This window comes from Oratosquilla oratoria, chromosome 18 (genome assembly GCF_046742065.1).
Source record: "Oratosquilla oratoria isolate Oo_2021 chromosome 18, ASM4674206v1, whole genome shotgun sequence".
In the NCBI taxonomy this organism is placed as follows: Eukaryota; Metazoa; Arthropoda; class Malacostraca; order Stomatopoda; family Squillidae; genus Oratosquilla; species Oratosquilla oratoria.
In genome coordinates, this window is record NC_134794.1 from 46,824,196 (window position 1) to 46,847,483 (window position 23,288).

The 23,288-nt window shown below is 41.5% G+C and overlaps 1 protein-coding gene across 2 annotated transcripts in view; it reads left to right on the top strand.

Annotated features, from left to right (window-relative positions):
• Positions 1–22,827, top strand: part of LOC143034928 (uncharacterized) — a 43,188-nt gene extending 20,361 nt beyond the window's left edge. Inside the window, exons 2-3 of one of the 2 annotated variants that reach the window (XM_076201278.1) lie at positions 21,318–21,355; positions 22,052–22,827. In XM_076201278.1, the coding sequence (XP_076057393.1) occupies positions 22,173–22,817 (645 nt within the window). In that variant the 5' untranslated portion in view covers positions 21,318–21,355; positions 22,052–22,172 and the 3' untranslated portion in view covers positions 22,818–22,827. Of the gene's footprint in view, positions 1–21,317 lie in introns of both variants that reach the window. The other variant, XM_076201277.1, reaches the window with a different exon arrangement.
• The last annotated feature ends 461 nt before the right edge of the window (positions 22,828–23,288 follow it).

Here is a 23,288-nt window from a genome sequence, read left to right on the forward strand (position 1 = left end):
GAAGAAGCTACACGCTAAACCAGTCAGGAATAAACTCGGAACGAGACCCGTGAGACTCTTTTTCCACTTTTTTCAATATTATATATATATATATATATATATATATATATATATATATATATATATATATATATATTTATATTTATAATATGTATATATATTTATATAATATATGTAATATATATATATATATATATGTGTGTATATACAGTATATATGTGTGTATATATATATATATATATATATATATATATATATATATATATATATGGCCCTGTGATCCATGTATGTGTGTGCAATGAATGTATTTGTGTGTGTGTGTGTATCTATTTGCTTGTGCGTGTGTATGAATCTGACAAACAAGATGACCAAGCGCTGGGGCCTTTACATTAAGGTCAGAGGAAGAGAAAGGTTTGAGAAAGAGATATAGTTCGATCGTGGCAATCTGGCATTTAAGCTCCGCCCCCTTTGATGACTCAGATAATCCCTCTTTCCTGATTGGTTGAGACCGTGTCCATCCATAGGAAAAAGTTTATTTGTTCATTCGTTCCCATAAATATTATGGTATAAATACAAATTCCCAGCGTGTAAAGGAGATTATCGATATTCGTCATAGAAAAAGTGGGCGGGGCTTAGGTGTCAGACTGCCGTGAACGGACCATAAGTGAGAATTATATCAAAACTATATCCGGCCAGGTTGGAGATGCGTTTGCCCCACTTTCAGTATAGTTTCATACTTTATATATCTTTATATATTCTATTTTGCAAAGCGTTTGGTGGTTTTATGATGTAGTGGAGGTCCGGCAGGGGGTGGGGAGGGGGGCTTTTCTTGAACTGAGTGTCTTTTGGTCATGACCCCTTTCCAATTGAGGTCTCTTTTCTTGGCTCTGCCTAGGGAGCACCAGATGGAACGAGAAGAAAGTGAATTTTGTCCCCTTTAGGCCGTTGGTCGCGTTTTGTGTTGACGCTGAACGGGTCTCCTGAGGTGAAGCCGTTTGAGAGTCTCGGGTTTGATGTCTGGTGTTGGCCAGGAGTGGACCCTTAAAGATCCCCCCCCCTCCTCCTCCTCCTCCTCCTCCTCCTCCTCCTCCTTCGTTTTCTATTACTTCTTTCTACTTCCCTTTTTTCTTCTTTTCCTTCTTCTCCATTCTCCTTTTCTTCTTCTTCTTTTTCTTCTTCTTTTTCTTCCTTTTCTTCTTATTCTTCTTCCTTTTTTTCCTTTTTCGTCTTCTTCGTCTCCTTTTCTTCTTCCTCTTTTTCTTTTCTACTTCCGCTTCTCTTCCTCTTGTCCTTCACCTTCTTGTCGTCCATATTCTTCTTCAATAAAGGGTAATCATGATATTATGTCAAAAGAGACGCTTATTTATTTATTTATTTGTTTTTTTTGTTTATCATTTATTACTCAAAATCGCTCAAGTGTTTAGCTTTGTGGGTGCCAACTTTGGCTCTACGTTCACTAAGGAGTTGCCACGTTAAGAGAAAGCAGAAGCCTCGTGTCAAGATGAGACATAACCTCTCTCTCTCTCTCTCTCTCTCTCTCTCTCTCTCTCTCTCTCTCTCTCTCTCTCTCTCTCTCTCTCTCCCTCCCTCCCTCCCTCCCTCCCTCCCTCCCTCTGTCCCCCTCTCTCTTGCTCTCTCTGAAGAACTCTGCACGGGGAGAGTGTCCAAATAGAGCTTAAGGTGGAAGCTTTCTTCTCTGTATTCGAGTTGACCTTGCCACTGCCGGAAGTGTGCCTTGTCTTGATTAAAATCGCCTGGCGCCAAGTAGAATAGTTCTTAATCGCTTTTGACACTCAGAAAGTTAAACTCGCTATAGTTTGAGTTCATTATTTGACCGGCTTGGTTAAAGTACAGTTAAGTCCGTGGTCAAGGTATGTAGGGCATTTAACGAGTCGTTAATGTACCGTAAGGGGTTTTGAGGGCCGCGGGGTTGGGGGTGGCAGCGTGTAGGGTGTCCACTTTTACGTAGTCTGATTGGAGGAAAGTGTTCTTTTGTTAAAAAAAGAGTAATAATAATAATAATAATACATACATACATACATACATACATGCATACATACATACATACATATACATTCCCCCTTACAAGGGAGGTAGCCAAAAAACAAAGGTATAGAAACCACTCCCACCTATAACGGCATAATAATAATTATAATAATAATAACAATGGTATCAATGATAATAGTATCAATAATAATGTTGGTTTTATGATAATAATTATGATAATGATGATAATCTTGGAGTGATAGTGAAGTTGACTGATTGAGAATAACACCCATGAAGGCTTCAGGTTGTCGCAAACAAATAAAAAATATAATATAATACATTTTAGGTAAAATAAAAGAGTACAGGTGTACACTGAGATGGTGCAAACTTGACCAATGGGAAAGAAGTACTCATCTTACGTCATAAAAGAGGCGGAACTTAGGTAAGGGGTTGATTTGGATGGAGGATAATTTATGCTGGATTAGGAATGTGAATGCTGCTCATGTAACATTTATTGTGATTTATAGAAACCACCAAGGAAGATGAAGGATAAATAAGATGTTTTAATGACATAATGTATACACACACACACACACACACACACACACACACACACACACACACACACACACACACACACACACACACACACACACAGGCATATATATATATATATATATATATATATAATATATATGTATATATACATATATATATAATATATATATACATACATATATATATATATATATATATATCACGTTATAACCACTGTTAGAGTAGAAAAGACTGGAGACGGGGGATAAATATATTTCGATTGCAAACTGTAATCTCAAACTGAAGAGGATTGCAGTTTGCAATCGAAATATATAGATTCCCCGTCTCCAGTCTTTTCTACTCCAACAGTGGTTTTAAAGTGATTGAGAAATGTGTGATTATATTTTTCACCTGCAATATATATATGTATATATATTGTCCAAAAGAGTAACAGGTGGAAACTGTTACTAAAGAACTACGCGAGGAGATTTATTGTTTTATTATGTATATATATATATATATATGTATATATATATATATATATATATATATATATATATATATATATATATATATATATATATATATATATATATATATATATTCATTTAAGGTCTGCGGAGCTGGTATCCACCCCGACCTCACCATGGGAAGAGGTTTAGATTGAAATGCATTGTCGGAAGTTTCTGTTCCAGTGTCAGTTCATGTGCAGTTGCGGTTACCTAACTTTTGTGGAGGGATTAGTACAAGATGGCTCCATGCTTAGAAATGTGCAGTTGCCAAGTAAATTAAGCGTATCAAATGATTGCCATAATAATAGTAGTAATAATGATATAATAATAATAATAAAAAATAATAATAATAATAATAATGTAGTAATAATGATAATTACAATAATGATAATAGAGGAAGGTTAAGTTGAACAGAGAAAGAGAAAGAGTGAGAGAAAGATAGATAGAGAGAGACTTAGGAAGGGGGGAAAAAGAGAGGCTTATAGAAAGAGAGATGAGTAAGGGGAAGGGATGGTGGAGGGAGAGGCGGGACGGCCTGAAGTGAGGGAATACCCCGATTTCACTATCTCGCAGTCAAACTTCAGAAGAATTTCCTTTCACTTCCTCCTTGCTGAGGCCCAGGGGACTGTACCATAAGATTCACACTCTCACTCTCTCACAATCTTCGTAAACTCCTCTCACTCTCAATTTCTTTCTTCGTAAATTCCTCTCACTCTCAGTTTCTCTCTTCGTAAACTCCTCTCACTTTCAATCTCACTTCGTAAATCCCTCCCTCTCTCTCTCTCTCTCTCTCTCTCTCTCTCTCTCTCTCTCTCTCTCTCTCTCTCTCTCTCTCTCTCTCTCTTTCCACAGACTCCTTTAACTCTTAATATCTCCCTCTTTGAGCTGAAGAAGTTAAGGGTACGCCATACTATCTGTACTTTTTTGAACAAATATTATTATTAATTTGGTATCATTGTCATTATTAGTACTATTATTGTTATCATGATTATTATTATTGTTATTATTATTATCATTATTAGTACTATTATTATTTATATCTTTGTGTATTTTATTGATTTATTTCTTAGTTTATTTATTTGATCTGAAATCATGAGGCCTTTTGCCTCTGTTGCGCAGAGCCTAAAGGAGGACAGGTCAGGTCAGGTCAGGTAACGCAAAACACCCTGGGTGTTGCACGTGCCAGGTGTCTCGGATCAGCTCTTGTTGAAGTGACATTTAATTCGTGTCTTGGCAAACTCCCTCCAGTTCCCCACCATATGTCCGTCACCCGGCAGAAAGAGAGAGAGAGAGAGAGAGAGAGAGAGAGAGAGAGAGAGAGAGAAAACCGGCCCTAGCTCTCTCTCTCTCTCTATCTATCTATCTATCTCTCAGTCTCCCTCTTCCTTTTTCTCCCTCCCTCCCTCCCTCCTTCCTTCCTTCTTTCTCCCTCCCTCCCTCCTTCTTTCTTCCTCCCCCCCTCCCCTCTCTCTCCCTCCCCCTCCCTCCCTCTCCCACCCTCTCTCTCCCACCCTCTCTCTCTCTCTCTCTCTCTCTCTCTCTCTCTCTCTCTCTCTCTCTCTCTCTCTCTCTCTCTCTCTCTCTCTCCCTCTCTTTCTCTCCCTTTGTCTTTCCTCTTCTTTCTTTGGCTCTTGTTGGTGGTGGAAAATGTGGTACTTTTGCGGACATCCAAATCTGACCTACGTGTTACATCTGAGTTGTGCAAACGTGGGTTGAATCACTCTTGTATTATCTCTATTTTTTCTTACGAGTGACCATGAAAACAGAAAGATAACGACAACGTCAACGAAACTGGATAAAATTGTCTGGTGACAGACAGAACGAAGTCTGTGCAGTACATCGTCACCTTGGATTACGAAAGACACTGTGTGTGTGTGTATGTGTGTGTGTGTGTGTGTGTGTGTAAGGAGTTTTGTTGTAATGAAAGCCTCCTTTATCTTTTATCTTCGTCTTATTCACTGAGTTGCCGTTACACTCTTCCCTTTGTTTTCACATTCTTTTTATGAAAATTATATTTGTACTGTGATTTTTTCTCTCCTCATTATACCTACAAACAGAAAAATATCCTTCATTGGCCATGAACGCACTTTCTTCTTCTTCTTCGTCTTCATCTCCATCTACGATCTTTTCTTCTTGTGGGTTATAGCACCACTCTTGTTAGCGCATCTGTCGGCCTGAATAGGCACTGTTTGGTCACACTTTTTTTTTTTTTTTTTTTTTTTTTTTTTTTTTTGGCAAAAGGGGTTATGTCGAATTTTTTGAGAAACCTCCCTCACCCAAAAAAGTTAGGGGTCGGGGGGAAGGAAGGTAGATTGGGCTTCAGCAACAATCATACCTTTCCCTAGTACCCGCCCACTGCGGTTAGATAACGAAATTAATTAAATAAATCCAAGCAAGTAGGAAATTGTCCCGGGGTGGGGTGGGGGATTGTCCTCTCGTCTAGATAGTGTCCTCCCGGCCCGGGTTTGCTTCAGAGGTCACATTTGTCATCCTCTCGCAGAGCGATTGGGTTTATTGGACGAACGACGGTGCAGGTGATGCCCTCCAAGTTGCAAGTAATGCTGAAAGTTGACAGCTATGTTACGTTAGGCGGAAGCGCGCGCGCGCGCACGTACACACACACACACACACACACACACACACACACATGTAAACACACACACGCAACCCCTCCCACACGCGCGCACACACACCCACACATACATCCACACACACATACACACACTCAAGCGCACACACACGCAGACCCGCACACACATACACACACGCAGACCCGCACACACACACACACACACACACACACACACACACACACACACACACACACACACACACACACACATGCACACACACTCACGCACACACACATACAGACATACAAAAACACATGTACACATGCGTCCCAGTACGTACGTACGCACGTCACACGTACGCAGGTCTGGTGGCCCCGCCTGGAATAGTCTGAATACCTGAAGCACGAGAAGCGCCTTGCAAGGATCTCCTCTTTCTTCTCCTGGGCAAGACCATAAGCTGCTGGGCGTACTTCATAAATTACGTTTTTCTTCCCTTTCTTTTTCCTTCTTTGTCTTCTTCTTCTTCTACTTTTTTCTTCTTCCTCCTCTTTTTCATCTTCCTCCTCTTCTTCATCTTTAGCTTCAAATTCTTCTTCTTCTTTTTCCTTTTCTATTTTTTTTCTTCTACATTTTTCCCCTTTCTTCTTTTTCTTCTTCTTCTTCTTCTTCTTTTTCCTCCTCTTCTTCTATTTCTTCATTTTCCTCTTCTTTTTCTTCTTCTTCCTCTTCTTCTTCTTCTTCTTCTTCTTCTCCTTCTCCCCTTCCTTCTCCTTCTTCTTCGTCAAACGTTTTTATTCAAGTCGAGTGTGACCCCTGACTGAAGGGTTGTTGTGGATTTCGTTAATTAATGATTTTTCAATTGTGGGGAAACATAGGTAAGGGGGTAGTTTGCATTTGATTGTATTTTTATTTATTTATTTGATTTATTTTTACTTTGCTTTTCTGTTTCGTTTATTTATTTGTTTTGTTTATTTATTAATTTGTTTTTTATTATATTGATATATTAATTTATTTTTCATTTTTTTCCGCATATTAATGATGTGAAATTGTGAACATTAAGCCTTTTCCCAATTTTGGAAACAATTCGAGGCCCGAATTATGTTCGTGATTTCTCAGACGAGTGGATCTCTCCAAAATTTGGAAGATCTCTGATAGAGAGAAAATTTCCGTTATCGTCTCGGAATATTGGAAAATTTGCGAATTACTAAAACTCTCTAAAAGGGAGATTAGTTTCTACAGATGAGCAAAATATTGTATTTGATGTTGATGCATTTTGAACTACGAACATATATAAGTAATATGTTTTTTTTTTTCTATTGTTACGTCGTGCTCAGATCTGTTACGAAATGTTCCTTTTTTGAGTTTTGAAATGGCATTAGTCAACCCAACAATTTTCTGTTATTAGATTATTTACTTTATTTCATTTTTTAATCTTATCTTGTTTTCATTTTATTTGTATTATTTATTGACTTATTTTTTGTTTATATGTTTTTTATGTATTTGTTTTTGGTTTTATCTTGACTATTAGGATTAGAGGTTGTTTTCCAGTTGATTAAGAACTGCTCAGTAATGTGCTAGGTTGTTTGGAAAAAGGGAGCTAAAACTCGGCATTTGGAGGAACTTTATTATGGGGTGCGCGAGAATTTAATTCTTGACTGAGAGATATTATCTTCAGTAAGAAAAAAATAAAGAGAAGCTAGTAAAGAGACAGACAGACACAGGGAGAATAGAGAGAGAATGAGAGACAAACAATGAGAGAGAATAGAGAGAAGTGGAGAGAGAGAAATGGCATTACATTCAGAAAAAATCTGCTTGTATTTATAAAAAAAATTCCTGTATGTTTTATTTTTTTTTTTTTTTGGGGGGGGAGGGTGGCTATTTTAAGAAAAAAAAATCTTTTTCTTCTCTGTCTCTCTCTCTCTCTCTCTCTCTCTCTCTCTCTCTCTCTCTCTCTCTCTCTCTCTCTCTCTCTCTCTCTCTCTCTCTCTCTCTCTCTCTCTCTCTCTCTCTCTCTCTCTCTCTCTCTTTTCTTGTTGTTGTTTTTTTCACTCCGAGAATGAAAAGATTGTGTCTTTGGTGGGTTTTTCTGCTCTAAATCTTGTGCCTTTTCCTCGTTCTGTGGCTCCGCCTGTGAGCGGTCCACTGTTGGATAATTCACTTATGGCCTTATAAGTCACCAAGCAATTACTGTTAGTTCTTGAATTAAATTGCGCTTTAATGGATTTTTTATGGGACACGTAGTACGTAGGGTTAAGGTGACTGTTTTGGTCGCCGCTGAGCTGCTCATTTTTTTCACATAGGTCGTTGAATACGTCATAAATTTTGATGTGATGTATAAGGGACAATCGGCTCTTGATGACCGTAACATTCAGACTTGTAGCACGTAGATGTTGACCTGACATGTGACAAAACGACCTCTTTGCTCTTTCGAGGTTTTCAAAATTGATTTTTTTTTTATCTTAATTCACCATTATATCCCCATTTTTTAATCTTTTATTATACTTATTTGTATTCATCTTATTTATCTTTTATTTGTTTGTTTTTTGCTTATCACTTATTGTGTATTTATTTATCTCTTAATTTTATTTGTTCTATTTATTTATTAAAAAAATATTTTTCTTATTCACTTTCATGTTTTTATATCATTATATATATATATATATATATATATATATATATATATATATGTATTTTTTTTTTTTTTTCTTTCCTAACCAGCAGCATAAAAAAACAAACAGACCTTCACTCCTGCAACAGACACAAAGAGGTCCAACATTTCTTATTGGACCCGAGGACCGTTGCCAGCTTGGGGTTACGGGTTTCCAGTAAGTGAAACTCGAATCAACAGTTCTTGTTCTTGTCCATTTTGTTCGTCTTGTTCTTGTTCTCTTCCTTTATGCTCTTCTTTTTCTTTTTGTTCTTATTTTTCATGTTCATGTTCTTCTAGTTCTTGTTCTTCTTGGACATGTTCTTGCAGAAGAGGTGTTGCACTGACGAAGGGCAGTTGCACAATCAAGGATTCCGCTGCTGTGGTCAACTTTTTATATTATTTGGTTGACTGACGCCAGGTGATTTTATTAAGATCACGGAGCTTGTCCAAAAATGGAGCCTCCAGACTCATTTTGGCCCATGTCGGACCCTCAGCTGAAGAACATAAAAATGAAGGAATCTGCAAAAGACCATAAGGCCTACACAAAGCAGTTCCATAGATATCTCACCTTCTTTTAAAGCAATCAATAGTTTCAGCTCTCGTTACATAGTCTATTGCACTCGTTAACCACGCTATTTGTAAACTAGTTCTTGCCTGTTTCTTTCTTAAATCAAAATTTGCCCAATTTAAATCCGTTGGATCCAGTAGTCTGTTTATTAACCTGAATAAATTGATTAAGAAGTTCACCTTTTTAAGGGATTAACAGTTTCAGTGCTGTGGCGCATTGTTTAGATGACTTCTGGTAAGCGGCGGCTAATTTTATTGTCCACTTGAGAGTCGCGGTGGTGGGACGGGGGGGGGGGCGTCACCGGCCGGAGATTCGATGTACAGTAATGAACAAAAAATTTGACCTAGTTAGAAGTTTTCATGACCATTTTTTTTTTCAAGAAAATTACCCAAATGTAAGGTAAATACTGATATGGTTTAACGTCACATACTCCCCCCTATTGGGAGGCTAGGATACCCTGTAGCGTGGAATTCAATGAACCATAACCTTGGTTCAACTTCGCCGGTGGCAGGGTTCGAACTGTCATCCCCTAGACCTTCGCCGCAAGTAACGACACCCTAATCCGCTCGACCAACTAAATACTACCAAGGAAAATATATCACGTACTTGGGGAAAAAGTCGTATTGCGGCGGCTGGCAGAATAAAATGTATAAAGTAGGTAACGGTATTGTGCAGTGATGTAACGGAAGTGATCCGTTACAGGCCGGTATATGTTCACAAATTGAGAAATTATTGTTGTGAATGTTCTTTTGAACAAATATCTGTCATTTCCTACGTGGTTTGTCAAAATCGACCACCTCTATATGGCATTACCTCCTGACAGTGTTTCCATCTGCATGATTATCATATTTTCTCTCTTCCCCCCACCCCCCCCGAATGCAGCGCAACTTTCTCATTCTTCTCCCTCAGCACCACCACCTCCTCCAACAACTGCCATGGTTGTTCTGTTTCCCATAAAACCCCTTTTTGGGAAATTTTTCTCTTTTGTTTTCATTTTTCCGCTTTAGTCTGACGGAACTCTCGTCCGGGGAATTCCTTGTCCGGCGCGTCCTTGGCCAATGGCATCTGTTATTTGCATTTGTCCAGACAGCTGCTGGAGTTCCTTGTCGGTGGGTTACTATTCGTAGGACCGTCCAGGGCAATTGCTCTTCGTAGGCAAGGGTCCTCCTAACGGTAGCTGCACTATGCTGTGGGCCGGGTTAAATTAACTGGGTTAAGTTATCCACGTGAGTTAAGTTAACGCTCTATTAAGGTCATAGAAGCCCTTTTAGTTCGACGCTTAGTCTTAAACGTCTTGTTCGAACTGAACCGGAATAGTCTGTCTTTTAAACGAAATGTGTTTAATCAGATCGATTCCGTCAGAATCTGACGGATTGGCCAGACGTTGGATCCGACGTCATCCAACCAAATCGTTTTCGGTAGACGCCCAAAGATTAAGATATCCGAATCAACCTGTCTACTCTTTAAAGTGTACGACAATATCGAACAACTTTGTTATTATGATCAGAGATCTCGCTGCAGTGTGTGCGTAAGACTGTGTGTGTTTGTGTGTGTGTGTGTATGTGTGTGTGTGTGCGTGTGTGCGTGTGTGTGCGTGTGTGTGTGTTATCGCCACCGGTAAACTTTATTCAGAAAAAGTAATTAAACTTACTTCATTAAACCCCTTCCTTTGTGGTTTGAGTCGTGTGTATAACCCGCTTACTGCCAGTGTTTTTTATTCAGCCGAGGGTAAACCTCACCTTAAACTTATCTACGAAAGTAGAACTACTCCAACTTAACTACGAAAGGGAATTGGGCTGGTGCCCGCCATGCTTAAGAAAACTGGTGCATTGGTTCAAAAGTGTCTGCAGTTGTTGTTATTATTGTTGTTGTTGATGTTGATGTGGGCTGCACGTCTGCGCCCGTGAGATGGGCCAGCGAGAGCTTTGGTGTGCCCTGGAGGGGCCCGACCCTACCGTAGCCCACTTCCATTCCAGGGGTCGTACCAGGTCCGACTGGAATTGTCCGTAGGATGGGTTGCCAGAGATTAACCCCTAGGTTAACCGTGCAAAGTTGTGAGGCAGTTAGCCAGAATAAAGGGTTTCAAAATTGCCACATGATCAGAGTGATTTTTTTTCTGTTTATAAATTTTATTCTGGTTACTGTTGGACGGTATTTGGTCGTCACTGAATTGGGCCCTCTGGAGGTCGAGAACTTATTTTCTCACGAGCCTTCCCTCACCCCGATTCCATCCCACCCTCAATCCCTTCCCTTCGCCTACCCTCCTCTTGTTCCACCACCACCTCTTCCACCATCACCTCTTCCACCACCACCTCTTCCAACACCACCTCTTCCACTACACCTCTTCCACCACCACCTCCACCACCATCTCTTCCATCACCCCTTCCACCACCACCTCTTCCACCATCACCTCTTCCGCCACCACCTCTTCCACCACCACTTCCACCATCACCTCTTCCACTGCCACCATTTCCACCACCACCTCTTCCACCACTACCATCACCCCTTCCATCATCACCTCTTCCATCACCACCTTCTCCATCACCACCTCTTCCACCATCATCACCTCTTCTACCACCACCTCTTCCACCACCACCACCTCTTCCATTACCACCTCTTCCACCATCACCTCTTCCACCATTACCTCTTCTACCACCACCTCTTCCACCACCATCTCTTCCACCATCACCCCTTCCACCACCACCTCTTCTACCACCACCTCTTCCACCACCACCTCTTCCTCCACCACCTCTTCCACCACCACCTCCTCCACCACCACTTCCTCCACCACCACTTCCTCCACCACCACCCCTTCCACCACCACCCCTTCCGCCACTACCTCTTCCACAACCACTTCCACCATCACCTCTTCCACCATCACCTTTTCCACCGCCACCTTTTCCAACACATCTTCCATCTCTTTCTCCACACCGTCTTCCTCATCTTCGTCATCTTTCACCTCTTCCTACACACTGTCTTCTTTATCCTCATCATCTTCCACCTCCTTCTTACCTTCGTCTTCTTCCGTCTTCTCCTCCTCCTCCTCACCCTCGTCGTCTTCATGCTCCTTCTCACCCTCGTCTTCTTCATGCTTCTCTTCTTCATACTGCTCTTCCTCCTCCTCCTCCTCCTCCTCCTCCTCCTCCTCACCCTCACTCTTTCTCGCCCTCATCAACCACTCCCTCATCCCCATCCTTCTTACCTTCTCCCTTTTCTTCATCCTCCTCTTCCTGTTCCTCCTCCCCCTCCTCCTCCTCTCCCACCTCATCCACCTCGCCTCTTCCTTTTAATCATCCTCCGCTTCTCCTCCTCGCTGCCTCGCTTCTCCCACAACTCTAATCCCTCCCTCCCTCCCTCCCTTCCTCCCTCCCTCTATCTTCAACACTGATCACTTCACCATCTGTCGTTCACCTTTTTGTCTTTCCTCCTCTTCTCCGGCCTTTTCATCGTATGCCTTCACGTCTTCCACCTCTTCCTACTCCTCCTGCTCCTCCACCTATTCCTCCTTCTCCTCCTCCTCCTCCTCCTCCTCCTCCTCCTCCTCCTCCTCTTCATGTTTCCCTTTCCTCTTCCTTTCCTCCTGGCTTTTCCTCTTCCTCTTTTCCTTCCTTCTCTACTTCCTCCATCTCTTCCCCTTCCTCCTGTCTCGTCCTCGTCCTCCTCGTCCTGTTCATCTTCCTCTGCCTTTCCCCCCTCCTTCCTTCTCCTCCCCTTTCTCCATCCCCTCCTCTTCCTCCTCCCCCTCCTCGTCCTCCTCCCCTCCCCTCCCCTCCTCGTCCTCCTCCCATCCCCTCCTCGTCCTCCTCTATCCCTTCCTCGTCCTGCTATATCCCTTCCTCATTTTCCTCCATCTCCTCCTTAATCTCCTCCTTCGTTTCCTCCATCTCTTCCTCCATCTCTTCCTCGTTCTCTTCTGTCTTCTTCTCCTTCCTCCCCCTCCTTCTTCAAGTTCTGCTGTCTTCTCTTGCCAATTGCCTTTCTCCCTTATTTCCTCGTTCTCCTCCTCCTATTCCTCATCCTCCTTCTTCCTCCGCCACCCCCTCCTTCCTCCTCCTCCTCTTTCCCCTCCTCCTTTTCCTACTTCTCTTCGTACTCCATTTCCTCCATCCTCCTTCCTGTTCCTTCCTCTTCCTCTTTCCCCTCCTCCTTTTCATACTTCTCTTCCTCTTCCTCTTCCTCTTCCTCTTCCTCCTTTTCCTCCTCCTCCTCCTCCTCCGTCGCCGCGTTGTGCTTCCATGAACAGTTGGTGCGTATCCGCCGGCATCGCCGCGGTAGCTGTTGTTGTGAAACTGCCGCTGCTCGGTTATTACTACTTCTGATATTGTTAGCAGGAATAGGAGTAATAACAGGGGCATTAACGGCAATAGTGTTATTACCATGACTTGCTTTTTTTTGGGGGGGGGAGGGAGGCACTTTCTTCTTCTTCTTCTTCTTCTTCTTCTTCTTCTTCTTCGGCCATGGTACCTCCTCTTCCTCCTTCCACTCCTTTTTTTTCGATTGTTTTCGTCTTGCCTCGCGTTGCGTCGTTCGACCTAACTACGGTTCTTTTTCTTTACTTCCGTATCCCGTTTATTATCATTTTGTTATATATTTGTTCGTTTATTTGTATATCATCTCCCTATTATTCATTACCTCTTTTAATTTTTGAGACTTTTTTCATTTAGCAAGGAAACACCCACAGAAAGTGAAATTACGATGGGAGGATACCAACCAAGATCTAAGAATATAAGGTCTAACCACTTCCGACCGAATTTCGAGGGAGTTGGCGCAGCGGGCCCGTGAACGTCACCTGGCTGTTCAAAGTGGGGTTAGCGGGTCCTATAGCTGTCAGTTGAAGCTGGTCCGTCGTTCGAAAATGACGTCGCCTTCGCTCGCACCGCTCCACGCAATTAGTTATATTCTGACAAATATTATATAAAATATATATATAAATATATATAAAATATTATAGTTCCTGTCTTCCTTGGCGTTTCACAGTTTTCTTCAGTGTATCACAAAGAGAAAATGGACTCAGCCAAATGACGTCAGAAGCTGCGCAGAACTGCTCCAGCGGTTAGACCTGTTTACTTAGACCTTGATACCAACAGTCTTAACGATTCCGATACTGTTCTTAACTTCCGATTCCTATAAGTGATTAATAAATATATTTTTTTTCATAAAATATTTGTTTTCCCAAACCAACTGCAAGGCCTGGAAATAATCACGAATCATAATAATTTCAGGTATCCAAATCGGACTTGTACAGAGATCAGAAGTTTATAGGAACATCAGGACTCGTATCGGAATCGTCAAAAATGTTGGTATCGTCCCATCACAAGCACAAATCTTTCGCCCCCTCCTCGATGGTGGCCCTCGGCTGAATGAAATTCCCTGGTGGAAGTCAAAGTAAAAAAAAGATAGTTCAAAATTCGCCTTTGGCTCCTGGAGGTCGTGACCTCTGCCCGTAAGGCAAATGGAATGCAAATAGAAGGCGAGGAGCCTACGCCAGGAGGCGCTGAGTAGCTGCGCCAGAAGCTGTCCCCTTTGCCCAATGTATATGCTTTTCGGGGACTGTTTTGAGCAGGTCATTAACAGTCACTGCTGGGAATAGGAGAGGTGTGCGGGGTTCGAACCCACAACTATGCGAATACGAAACCTGCACGCTTCCGATGACGCCACTAGTGCACAAGAAATGCAAATAGAGATTGAGGTTGATGGACCTGCGTGAGGACCTATCTTCCACCGTAGGACCCTCGCTTGACTTGCTGATTCGATTTAGTGTGTTCATACATGAGCTGTTTTGTTCAGTCCATGATGACACAGTCCTGGGGCTTGGCGTAGGATGAGGAAGTGGGATTTTTTTTTTTTTTTTTCACACTGTCCTGAGCTGAGTCTATCTCTCAGCTGAATGATAAAGTCGTCTGGAGCGGGTAATATCGTACAAAAGAGGTGTTTGTTGTTATTTGTTTATTATTATTTACTTGATTTTCATTTATTATTAATTATCTGTAAATTTATTATTATTTACGGTTTACCTGTTTGTTTATTATATAACGATGCCTATGCATTTATTTATTTTATTCATTATTATTTATATTATTATAATTTTTTTTTTTATAATTTTTTTGTTTATTATTATAATTTTTTCCGCATCCGACCTAGTTATGGACCAAAAGGTCTCCTGCCTCCATGCTCCGCCTTTGTAATCCTTTGTAATCCTTTGTAAAGGGGGGGCAAGGAGAAGTTAAAAGAGAACAGCAGAAAGGTGGGACAGCCGGAGTTATTTGAATGGAGAACAGTCTCCAGTCATATAAGAATACTACGTGGCTCAGATCCGTAGGGGTGCCCTGAAAATGTTACCTGTTTGAAATTCTACAGTGTCTGTCGTAAAGAGTTGGATTGCTCAGCCCAATCCCCGAAGAATTTGACATGTGAACAGAAAACTACTATTACTACTGCTGCTGCTGCTGCTGCTAGCTACTATTACAATTTCTACTACGACGACTACTAATACTACTGCTGCTGCTACTGCTACTACTACATTTTTAAACAACCTCCATCCTCGTGGAACTGTGTAGTGAATGCAGTCAAGATCTGTTTCCCACAGACACAGTAACTCAGTGGCTCCTCTTCTCTCGCCAATTACTGTGGTCGACTACCCTTATATATTTTGTATTATTTCACTTTAATGAAGCCTAATGCAGAAGTTCATTTATCCTACTTTCTACTACAGTCTGCTCGAAATCTATGTTCTGCATGTGTGCTGATTTACGGGGATGGGGACCTGGTACCTCTCAGGCATAGGAGATCTGATCTTAATAGTGAGAATGATAGTCTACATCTCATCCACGCTACAATGCTGCTCTTTGGTCCACTACTACAACTACTGCTGCTAGTACTACTACTGCTATTACTAATACCACTGCTACTATTATTATTGCTACTCGTACTACTACTACTACTACTATTCCTCCTTGACCATCCCATGCTCTTCCTCAACCCTTCTACTCGTGTACTCCTTGCCCTTCTTTTCCCCAACCTCCTCTCTTTCCATTCTTTCTCTTCTCTTCCTCACCCCCAACTCTTTTCCTTTCCTCTTCTCTTTACCTCCCTCCTCTCATTACCTCTCTTCCTCCTCTCCCTCTTCTACTCCTCTTCTCCCCCTTCTCCGCCTCCACTCCATCTCCTCCTCCTCTCCCTCTTCTCCTCCTCTCTTTCTTCTCCTCTTCCTACCAGTTTTATTTCTCCCCATCCTTCTCCTCTTAATTATATCCCTCATTACTACCGCTTATTCACACATTTTTTCGCCTATATCGTCTTTTTATATAATTTATTTTCCACTTTTTATTAAACCCTTTTTTTTAATCATCATCGGACCCTTCTTACGTTCCCCTTTCTCCATTCTTTCTGTTTCCTCTCTTCGCCTTCTCGCGTGTAAACTTCGTCTTCCCAGCTCCTCTCTCCCATCCTCTGCACGTGACCAACCCACGCCAAGCGTACATGGCCCTTAATATCAGGTGTTGTTAACTGAAGAACCTTTTCTGTTTAATACGCACTTGTATCTCTGAGTTTATTCTTATTTCATGAGGGCTTATCGAGTAATTACGCCCGGGTGTGCAAGGTTTAATTTCAACTTGTAATGGTGAGGTTAGGCTACGTTTATGTAGTCGAGGATTTAAAGATTTTTTTTTTATTTGCGTTGCTTATCGCATCCTCTCTCTTCTCTTTTCTGTTTTCTCTTTCTCCCTCCTGTCTTTCACTTTCCCTCTTTTTCTCTCTCCTCATTTTCCTCTCGTCTGTTCTCTCTCCTATCTTCTCTTTTGTCTTCTCTCTTTGTTCTCCACTCTCCTCTCCTCTCTTTGTTCTCTCTGCTCGCCTCTCTCTACTCTCATCTCTTTACTGTGTGTGTGTGTGTTTGTGTGTGTGTGTGTGTGTGTGTGTGTGTGTGTGTGTGTGTGTGTGTCTCCTACGCCGGTATAGGGTATTTAATACAGTTTTCACTGAGCACATATCTTGGATAACAACTTAATGAATAGAGGTCATTATTACGTTGCTATTGTACAGCAAGGCTCGAAATGATAAAGGGGAAACGAGACTGAATAAACGGAAGAAGTAAGATTGAAACATAGAGATAGATGTTATGAATTGTTCTGCATTGTTCTACAGTGTTCTAGATATAAAGACAACAACAGAAACTGGTCCACAGATTCTTTATACATACATACATACATATATATATATATATATATATATATATATATATATATGTGCATATATATATATATGCATATATATATATATATATATGTATATATATATATTATCATTATTATTATTATTATTATTATTATTATCATTATTACTATTATTATTATTATTATTATTTTTATCATTATTATATATTTACTTAATTTCGAAAGATGATATTGTTTACTTGTGGAAGCTCTGCTGATTACGATCGATGCAGTGTCATTGCAAATCTAAGAGAGCGTTTTGTTTTGATTATATTCACGTCTGTGTCAGGAATGGAATACGAAACCTTTTGACTTCAAAGGTTCGTCAAGAAGAAAATCGCTGTCACTCCTTCTCCTCCTGCTCTCTCTCATCCTCCTCCCCCTCCTCCTCTTTTTCCTTCTCCTCCTCCTTCTTCACCTCCTCTTTTTCCTTGTCCTCCACCTCCTCCTTCACCTTCACCTCCTCTTTCTACTCCTCCTTTTCCTCTTCCTCCTCATCATCCTATTCCTTCTCCTTCTTCTCTTCCTCCTCTTCCTCTTCCACCTCCTTCACCCCCTCCTCTTTCTCCTCCTCCTCCTCCTTTTCCTCTTCCTTCCCGTCCTCCTCCTCATCACCCCCCCTCCTCTTTCTTCTTCTTCTTTACCTTTATTTTGTCCACACTTCTAAAGACTCATACTGTTGTAATCGTGTCCACTGTGGGTCTTTTGTCCAGGAGATCCGCTGCCCCAAGGTATCCGTCAACACACACTTATCCGGCTCCAGAGATCTTTCGGGGAAGAATTGTATTACTGTCCGTGTTGTGGGAGTGTGTGGCCCACTGGCGTCTGTGTCATTCACAACCACTGTCTTGGATCACGTGTTGGACTCGTGATAGATAGCTGTTACCCTTGCAGATGAGAGATCAGAGCTCATGCATGAACCGATAAATGGATAATATTCGACCTTATACTCAAACAGACGTACACACAAGCGTGCGCGCACACACACACATACACGCGCGTACACACATGTACACATATACACGCGCGCGCGCACGCACATATATACATGTATACACACACATAGACACATACACACACACACGTGTATATATATATATATATATATATATATATATATATATACACGCATAAAATACACATAGACACGCATATATACACAAAAATACACACACACACACACACACACACACACACACACACACACACACACACACACACACACACACACACACACACACACACAACTCCTTGCCCACCAGAGCCAGAGTTGGAGTGAGGGTTTGCAGTGCATTGATGCTGAAATATTCAGCTCTGGCGAGACTCGATCTCGGGTCCTTGAATTACCGACCCGTGTGATATAAAATGTATTATTAATTAACCACGGATTTCCGGTTTTTTAGTATGTTATTTGTGTATTTCAATTCATTTATTTACCTATCTAATTGTTTAATTTTTTTATCTTTTATTTATTTTCATTGATTAATCTCAGGTTCTTTGGAGATTCTTAAAATAATCATTTTATTACGTAGAACGGAGGCTTATTACCAAGACATGAAAAACGGTCTTTGCCTTCCAAGAGTAAAACATACACATCAAGATTTTTTTTATTCTAAACAGAATTACATAATTATGACTCAATAAGAGTTGGCTGTAAATTCCTTAGGTGAAGTGTAATAGTCATAAATGACAATTTAGACATTTTCTAAGAGCCAAACATTTGAGTCTGAGATTCTCTTTACACAAATGTCAGATGTTGTGTTTGGGTCTCTCTCTCTCTCTCTCTCTCTCTCTCTCTCTCTCTCTCTCTCTCTCTCTCTCTCTCTCTCTCTCTCTCTCTTCTCTATCTCTCTCTCTCTCTCTCTTTCTCTCTCTCTCTCTCTCTCTCACACACACACACACACACACACGGGGCGAGAGAAAGAGAGAGGAAGAGATGAAATCGATGGTGTCAAATCTCTTGTTTATTGAATAGATAATTTAAACAGGTGAATCTTGTCGCCGACATTATGCATGGGAAAGCTAAACTGGCTGATGTTTGCACGTTGAAACAATAAGGAAATTATTTTTATTATTATTATTATTATTATTATTATTATTGTTTTTATTTTCGTTATTGCTGTTGAAACAGAAAAATTGTACAAAGTCTGGGATGTATAAATGATTCTTTTGGTATTCTTATTAAAAAAATGTGTATATATATATATATATATATATATATGTATATGTATATATATAATGTATGTATATAATGATAATGATAATAGTAATAATATAATACTAATGATAATATAAAAAACACATTTCGAAAGTAAACAAAATAGATCCAGGATTTTTAGTAATTCGGATAGATTCGTTGCCAATATTGGAGATTCCCAATAAGAGAGTTCGAATCCCGCAGACCACATATGTGTTTGATGCTCGTTACCCTGATGTAGCTGGTGCCACCGTCAGATTCGCGTAACGATTTGGCAACGAACGGCACACTAAAGAGGAATTATTACGCCACGTAATGCTCTCTCTTTCTCTTCACCCCCCCCTTCTGTTGTCCTCCGTTTTATAGAGCTCTCTTCCTCGCCTCCTCCTCGCCTCCCTCATCCTCCTCTTCCTCGTTCTCCTCATCTTCCTCATCTTCCCCATCTTCATTTTCTCCATCTTCGTCCTCCTCTTCCTCTTTCTCCTCATCTTCTTCATCTTCTCCATCTTTCCTATCTTCATCCTCCTCTTCCTCGTTCTCCTCGTCTTCCTCATCTTCCTCATCTTCTCTATCTTCATCCTCCTTTTCTTCGTTCTCCTCGTCTTCTTCATCTTCCCCATCTTCCCCATCTTCATCCTCCCCTTCCTCATTCACCTCATCTTCCTCATCTTCCCCATTCTTCCCCATCTTCATCTTCCCTGTCTTCATTCTCCTCCTCTTCCTCGTTTTGCTCCTCTTTTTCCTCCTCCTTCTACTCCTGCTTGTCGTCGTCGTCTTCACCGTCGCCTTCTTCTTCGTCTTCACCCGATGTTGCCCTCGAACAACACCTCGAGTGTCACCCCTCCGACCTCGAGTAGTAGTGCGAGGGGGGGAGGGGGGTGGTGCGCTACACCTGCGAGTTAATTAGACAGGTATTAGATAGGTATCCTCGTAGTTGATGGCGCTACACTCGTGCCTCTGTTTGCACGTGTTACGCAATGTATTAGCCGGGACTCGAGTTGTTGGCTAATTAAGCGGCGATTTGTTTGTTGTTGTGAGGGTAGAACCATGTATCCCCGTTTTGTCATAATACATGGACTTCGGTCGCTCAACCCCCCCCCCTTTTTTTATTATTATTATTATAATTTTTTTTTTTTTTTTTTTATGGGTAACGTGATCTGGGGGGCTTCCATGACCTTTGTCCTGTTTTTTTTTTTTTTTTTTTTTTTTTGTCGACTGTTGTCAGATGATTTTATTCAGATATGAATCACCCGTCGGGTAGAGAAGGCGTGATGTCGGTTTATATAATGTCTAGTCGTTTTCTGATTAAAAGTGGTGTCACACTAAGCATTTCTCGCTAGCATGCTAGCATTTTCAACTTTGAGTAGAAATGACTTTTTTTTTTTATTACATTTCCAAACGTCAAATTACTCTTGCGTCATACAGCGAGAAACTGAATGACGAATTAAAAGAAATTAAACCTAGAGTACGAATGTTAGACATGTTTTTGAGACGCTTTTACGGAAATCTAGAATATTGTAACCGAAGTCGTTTTTACTTAAAGTAGCAAAGGCAAGTAGCATGCTAGCCTAGTGTGCCGTCACATAAGACATTTTGAAATGACATGGTAAAGATTTGTATATCTTGAGGACATTTGTATTACATGATGTGACAGAGAAGAAAAAATCGGAAACAATGTAATTAACATGGAGCACATATTGCGTAATCACAACTAACACCACAGTCGGACGAAAGAGTTGATTAAGCGAAACTATATATTTCGATTGCTAACTGCAATACTCTTCAGGTACTGCTGAAGAGGATTAGCAATCGAAATACACGGTCTCGTTTACTCAACTCTTTCTTTCGTCGTACTGTGGTGTTAGTTGTGATTTACAAATGTGTTGCTACAATTCTCAGCAGTGATGATTGCGTAATGTTTCTTTGTGTGTATGTGTTTTTATCATATATGATATGGCTTCCTCTGGATAAGCATACGATTGCAATATATTTTTGTCGTTTAAGAGTTCTAGATTTCTAACTTTTTATCGTGACTTTTGAATAATGTCATATATTATTTTTATTTCCTGTTCCTTGCACAGCGTCCCCTACCCCGCCTATGGGGCCACCGTTGTGAAATGTGATTGTCATTGTGAAATAATTTGTAAAATAAACGCTGCGCGCACGGCAACTGGGGAAAGAAAAATCGTGTTTCACGACACTAGGAGATCCATCCGGTTTCTGTGATGGATAGTACAGGCAAAGAGAAACTGCTTTAGTGTGGGACAGTTTCTGTGGACGATCTCCCTTTGTGAAAATCAATGTGTCGAAGATCATCCTCGAAAACATTGTGTTCGTGTAAATGATCAAATCATTCGTACACTAATCGTCGTGGATGGAGGAAATAGTGCCAAGCACGATCTTGTGATTTCTTGTGTGCGAAAGAAAGTCAAGTTTACGCGTGTTTTACACAAGACCAAACGTCGTTCTGTGTTTTAAGTGTCTTTGAGTGGATGTGTATTTGAAGTAACTTCAAAGGAAGCTTTGCGTGTACCGCTTATACTTGGGAATATGTCACACATTGTGTTTGGTTGTAATCGCTCAGGAGTATAACTTAAAGTCAATTTATTTTTCATTATTTTTTTGGCGTGTGGATCGTCTTGGCAGTTGTCGACACGTGACACCTGATGTTATGGTTTCTTCTCACTCTTCACCCTCCAACTTTCTTCTCCACCTTTGCACATTTTCTTCTTAAAAAACTTCTTTTGCAAAATAATTTCTCTCGTCACTGCTGCCCACCCTGCTCACTCTTTCTCACAATTTACTCTTTGCCTAGTCAACATATCGAGTGTCCGCCCGGCCGCGCTAACCAGTCTCCTTCGTCGCTGATGCGACTGGTGAAGTGAACATTGATGTCTTTCCTCCTCTCCCTTCGCCCTCGAGAGTAACCGTTCGCCATGTTGGAGCCCTCCTCCGCTGACCACTCCTTCGCCTCCCTCTTGGCCGAACCCTCCGTCTCCGGCTCGGCCGCATCGTCTGCAGGAGGCTCCTCCCTCGTGGCCTCGCTCGTCGACTCCCCGAGACTCCAGCTCATGACCTCGAGGTCCCAGTCCATTGGTAACCTGACCAAGGTCACGGGGAGCCCCTTGTCCCCCGGCAGGAGTTTCCTCCTGTTGAGTAACACCGCTGGAGGAAGCACCACTAACCTCGTCAACAAAGGCTCGAGCAGTAGCATCATCCATGCCCGTTCCACCGCGAGCGGGGCCGCTGCGCTAGGCCAACACCAACCCACGCAGCAACAACACCTGAACCCAGCCCATCAGCAAATGAGCTACCAGCAGCACCTTCACTACCGCTCCAACAACGGCGTGGTGGAGAACGAAGGGGGGAGTGAGGTTGGTGCAGGGCTGGGTAATGGTCTCATGTTGGGTCTAGATCATGTTGGAGTACCTAGTGAGGGAGGAAGAGAGAATGTTGGGGATGGTGGAGTAGGAGGAGCAGAGGCCCTTCCGCCGGCGGAAACTCGGGATCCGTACTTAAGTCCCGGTATTCCGACTTTTGGCATCAACCCTTTCCAGGTAGGTCGTGACAAGACTTGTTAGTTTTCTGTTGGTTTATATGACGGTGTGGATGACAGTACTTTATTTGCCCCTTTGATGTCATAACAATGAGTGACAAGAGTTATTGGTTTACCGTTGGTTTATATGACTGTGTGGGTGAAAAAACTTGATTTTCGCATTGATGTCATGACTGGGTGACAAAACATTTTTGATAAATCATTGATGCTGTAACTATGTAAATACTAAAGTTTATCTTCGCATAGTTAGTGACGTCATGACTGTTACGTCATAATTGCATGGTTACATCTAACCAGTATCTACCACCCTTACGAACAGCAGAAACCTTATTGAAGAGCATTACCTTTATGTTAGATTAATAGTAAGAACAACAACTGGTGACATAGCTGATGACGTAACCGGAAGCGTTCTGGTCTCGCATTCGCATAGTTGTGGGGTCGAATCCCGCACTCCTCGTCGAGTCCCAGCAGTGACTGTTTCCTGATCCAACAGTCC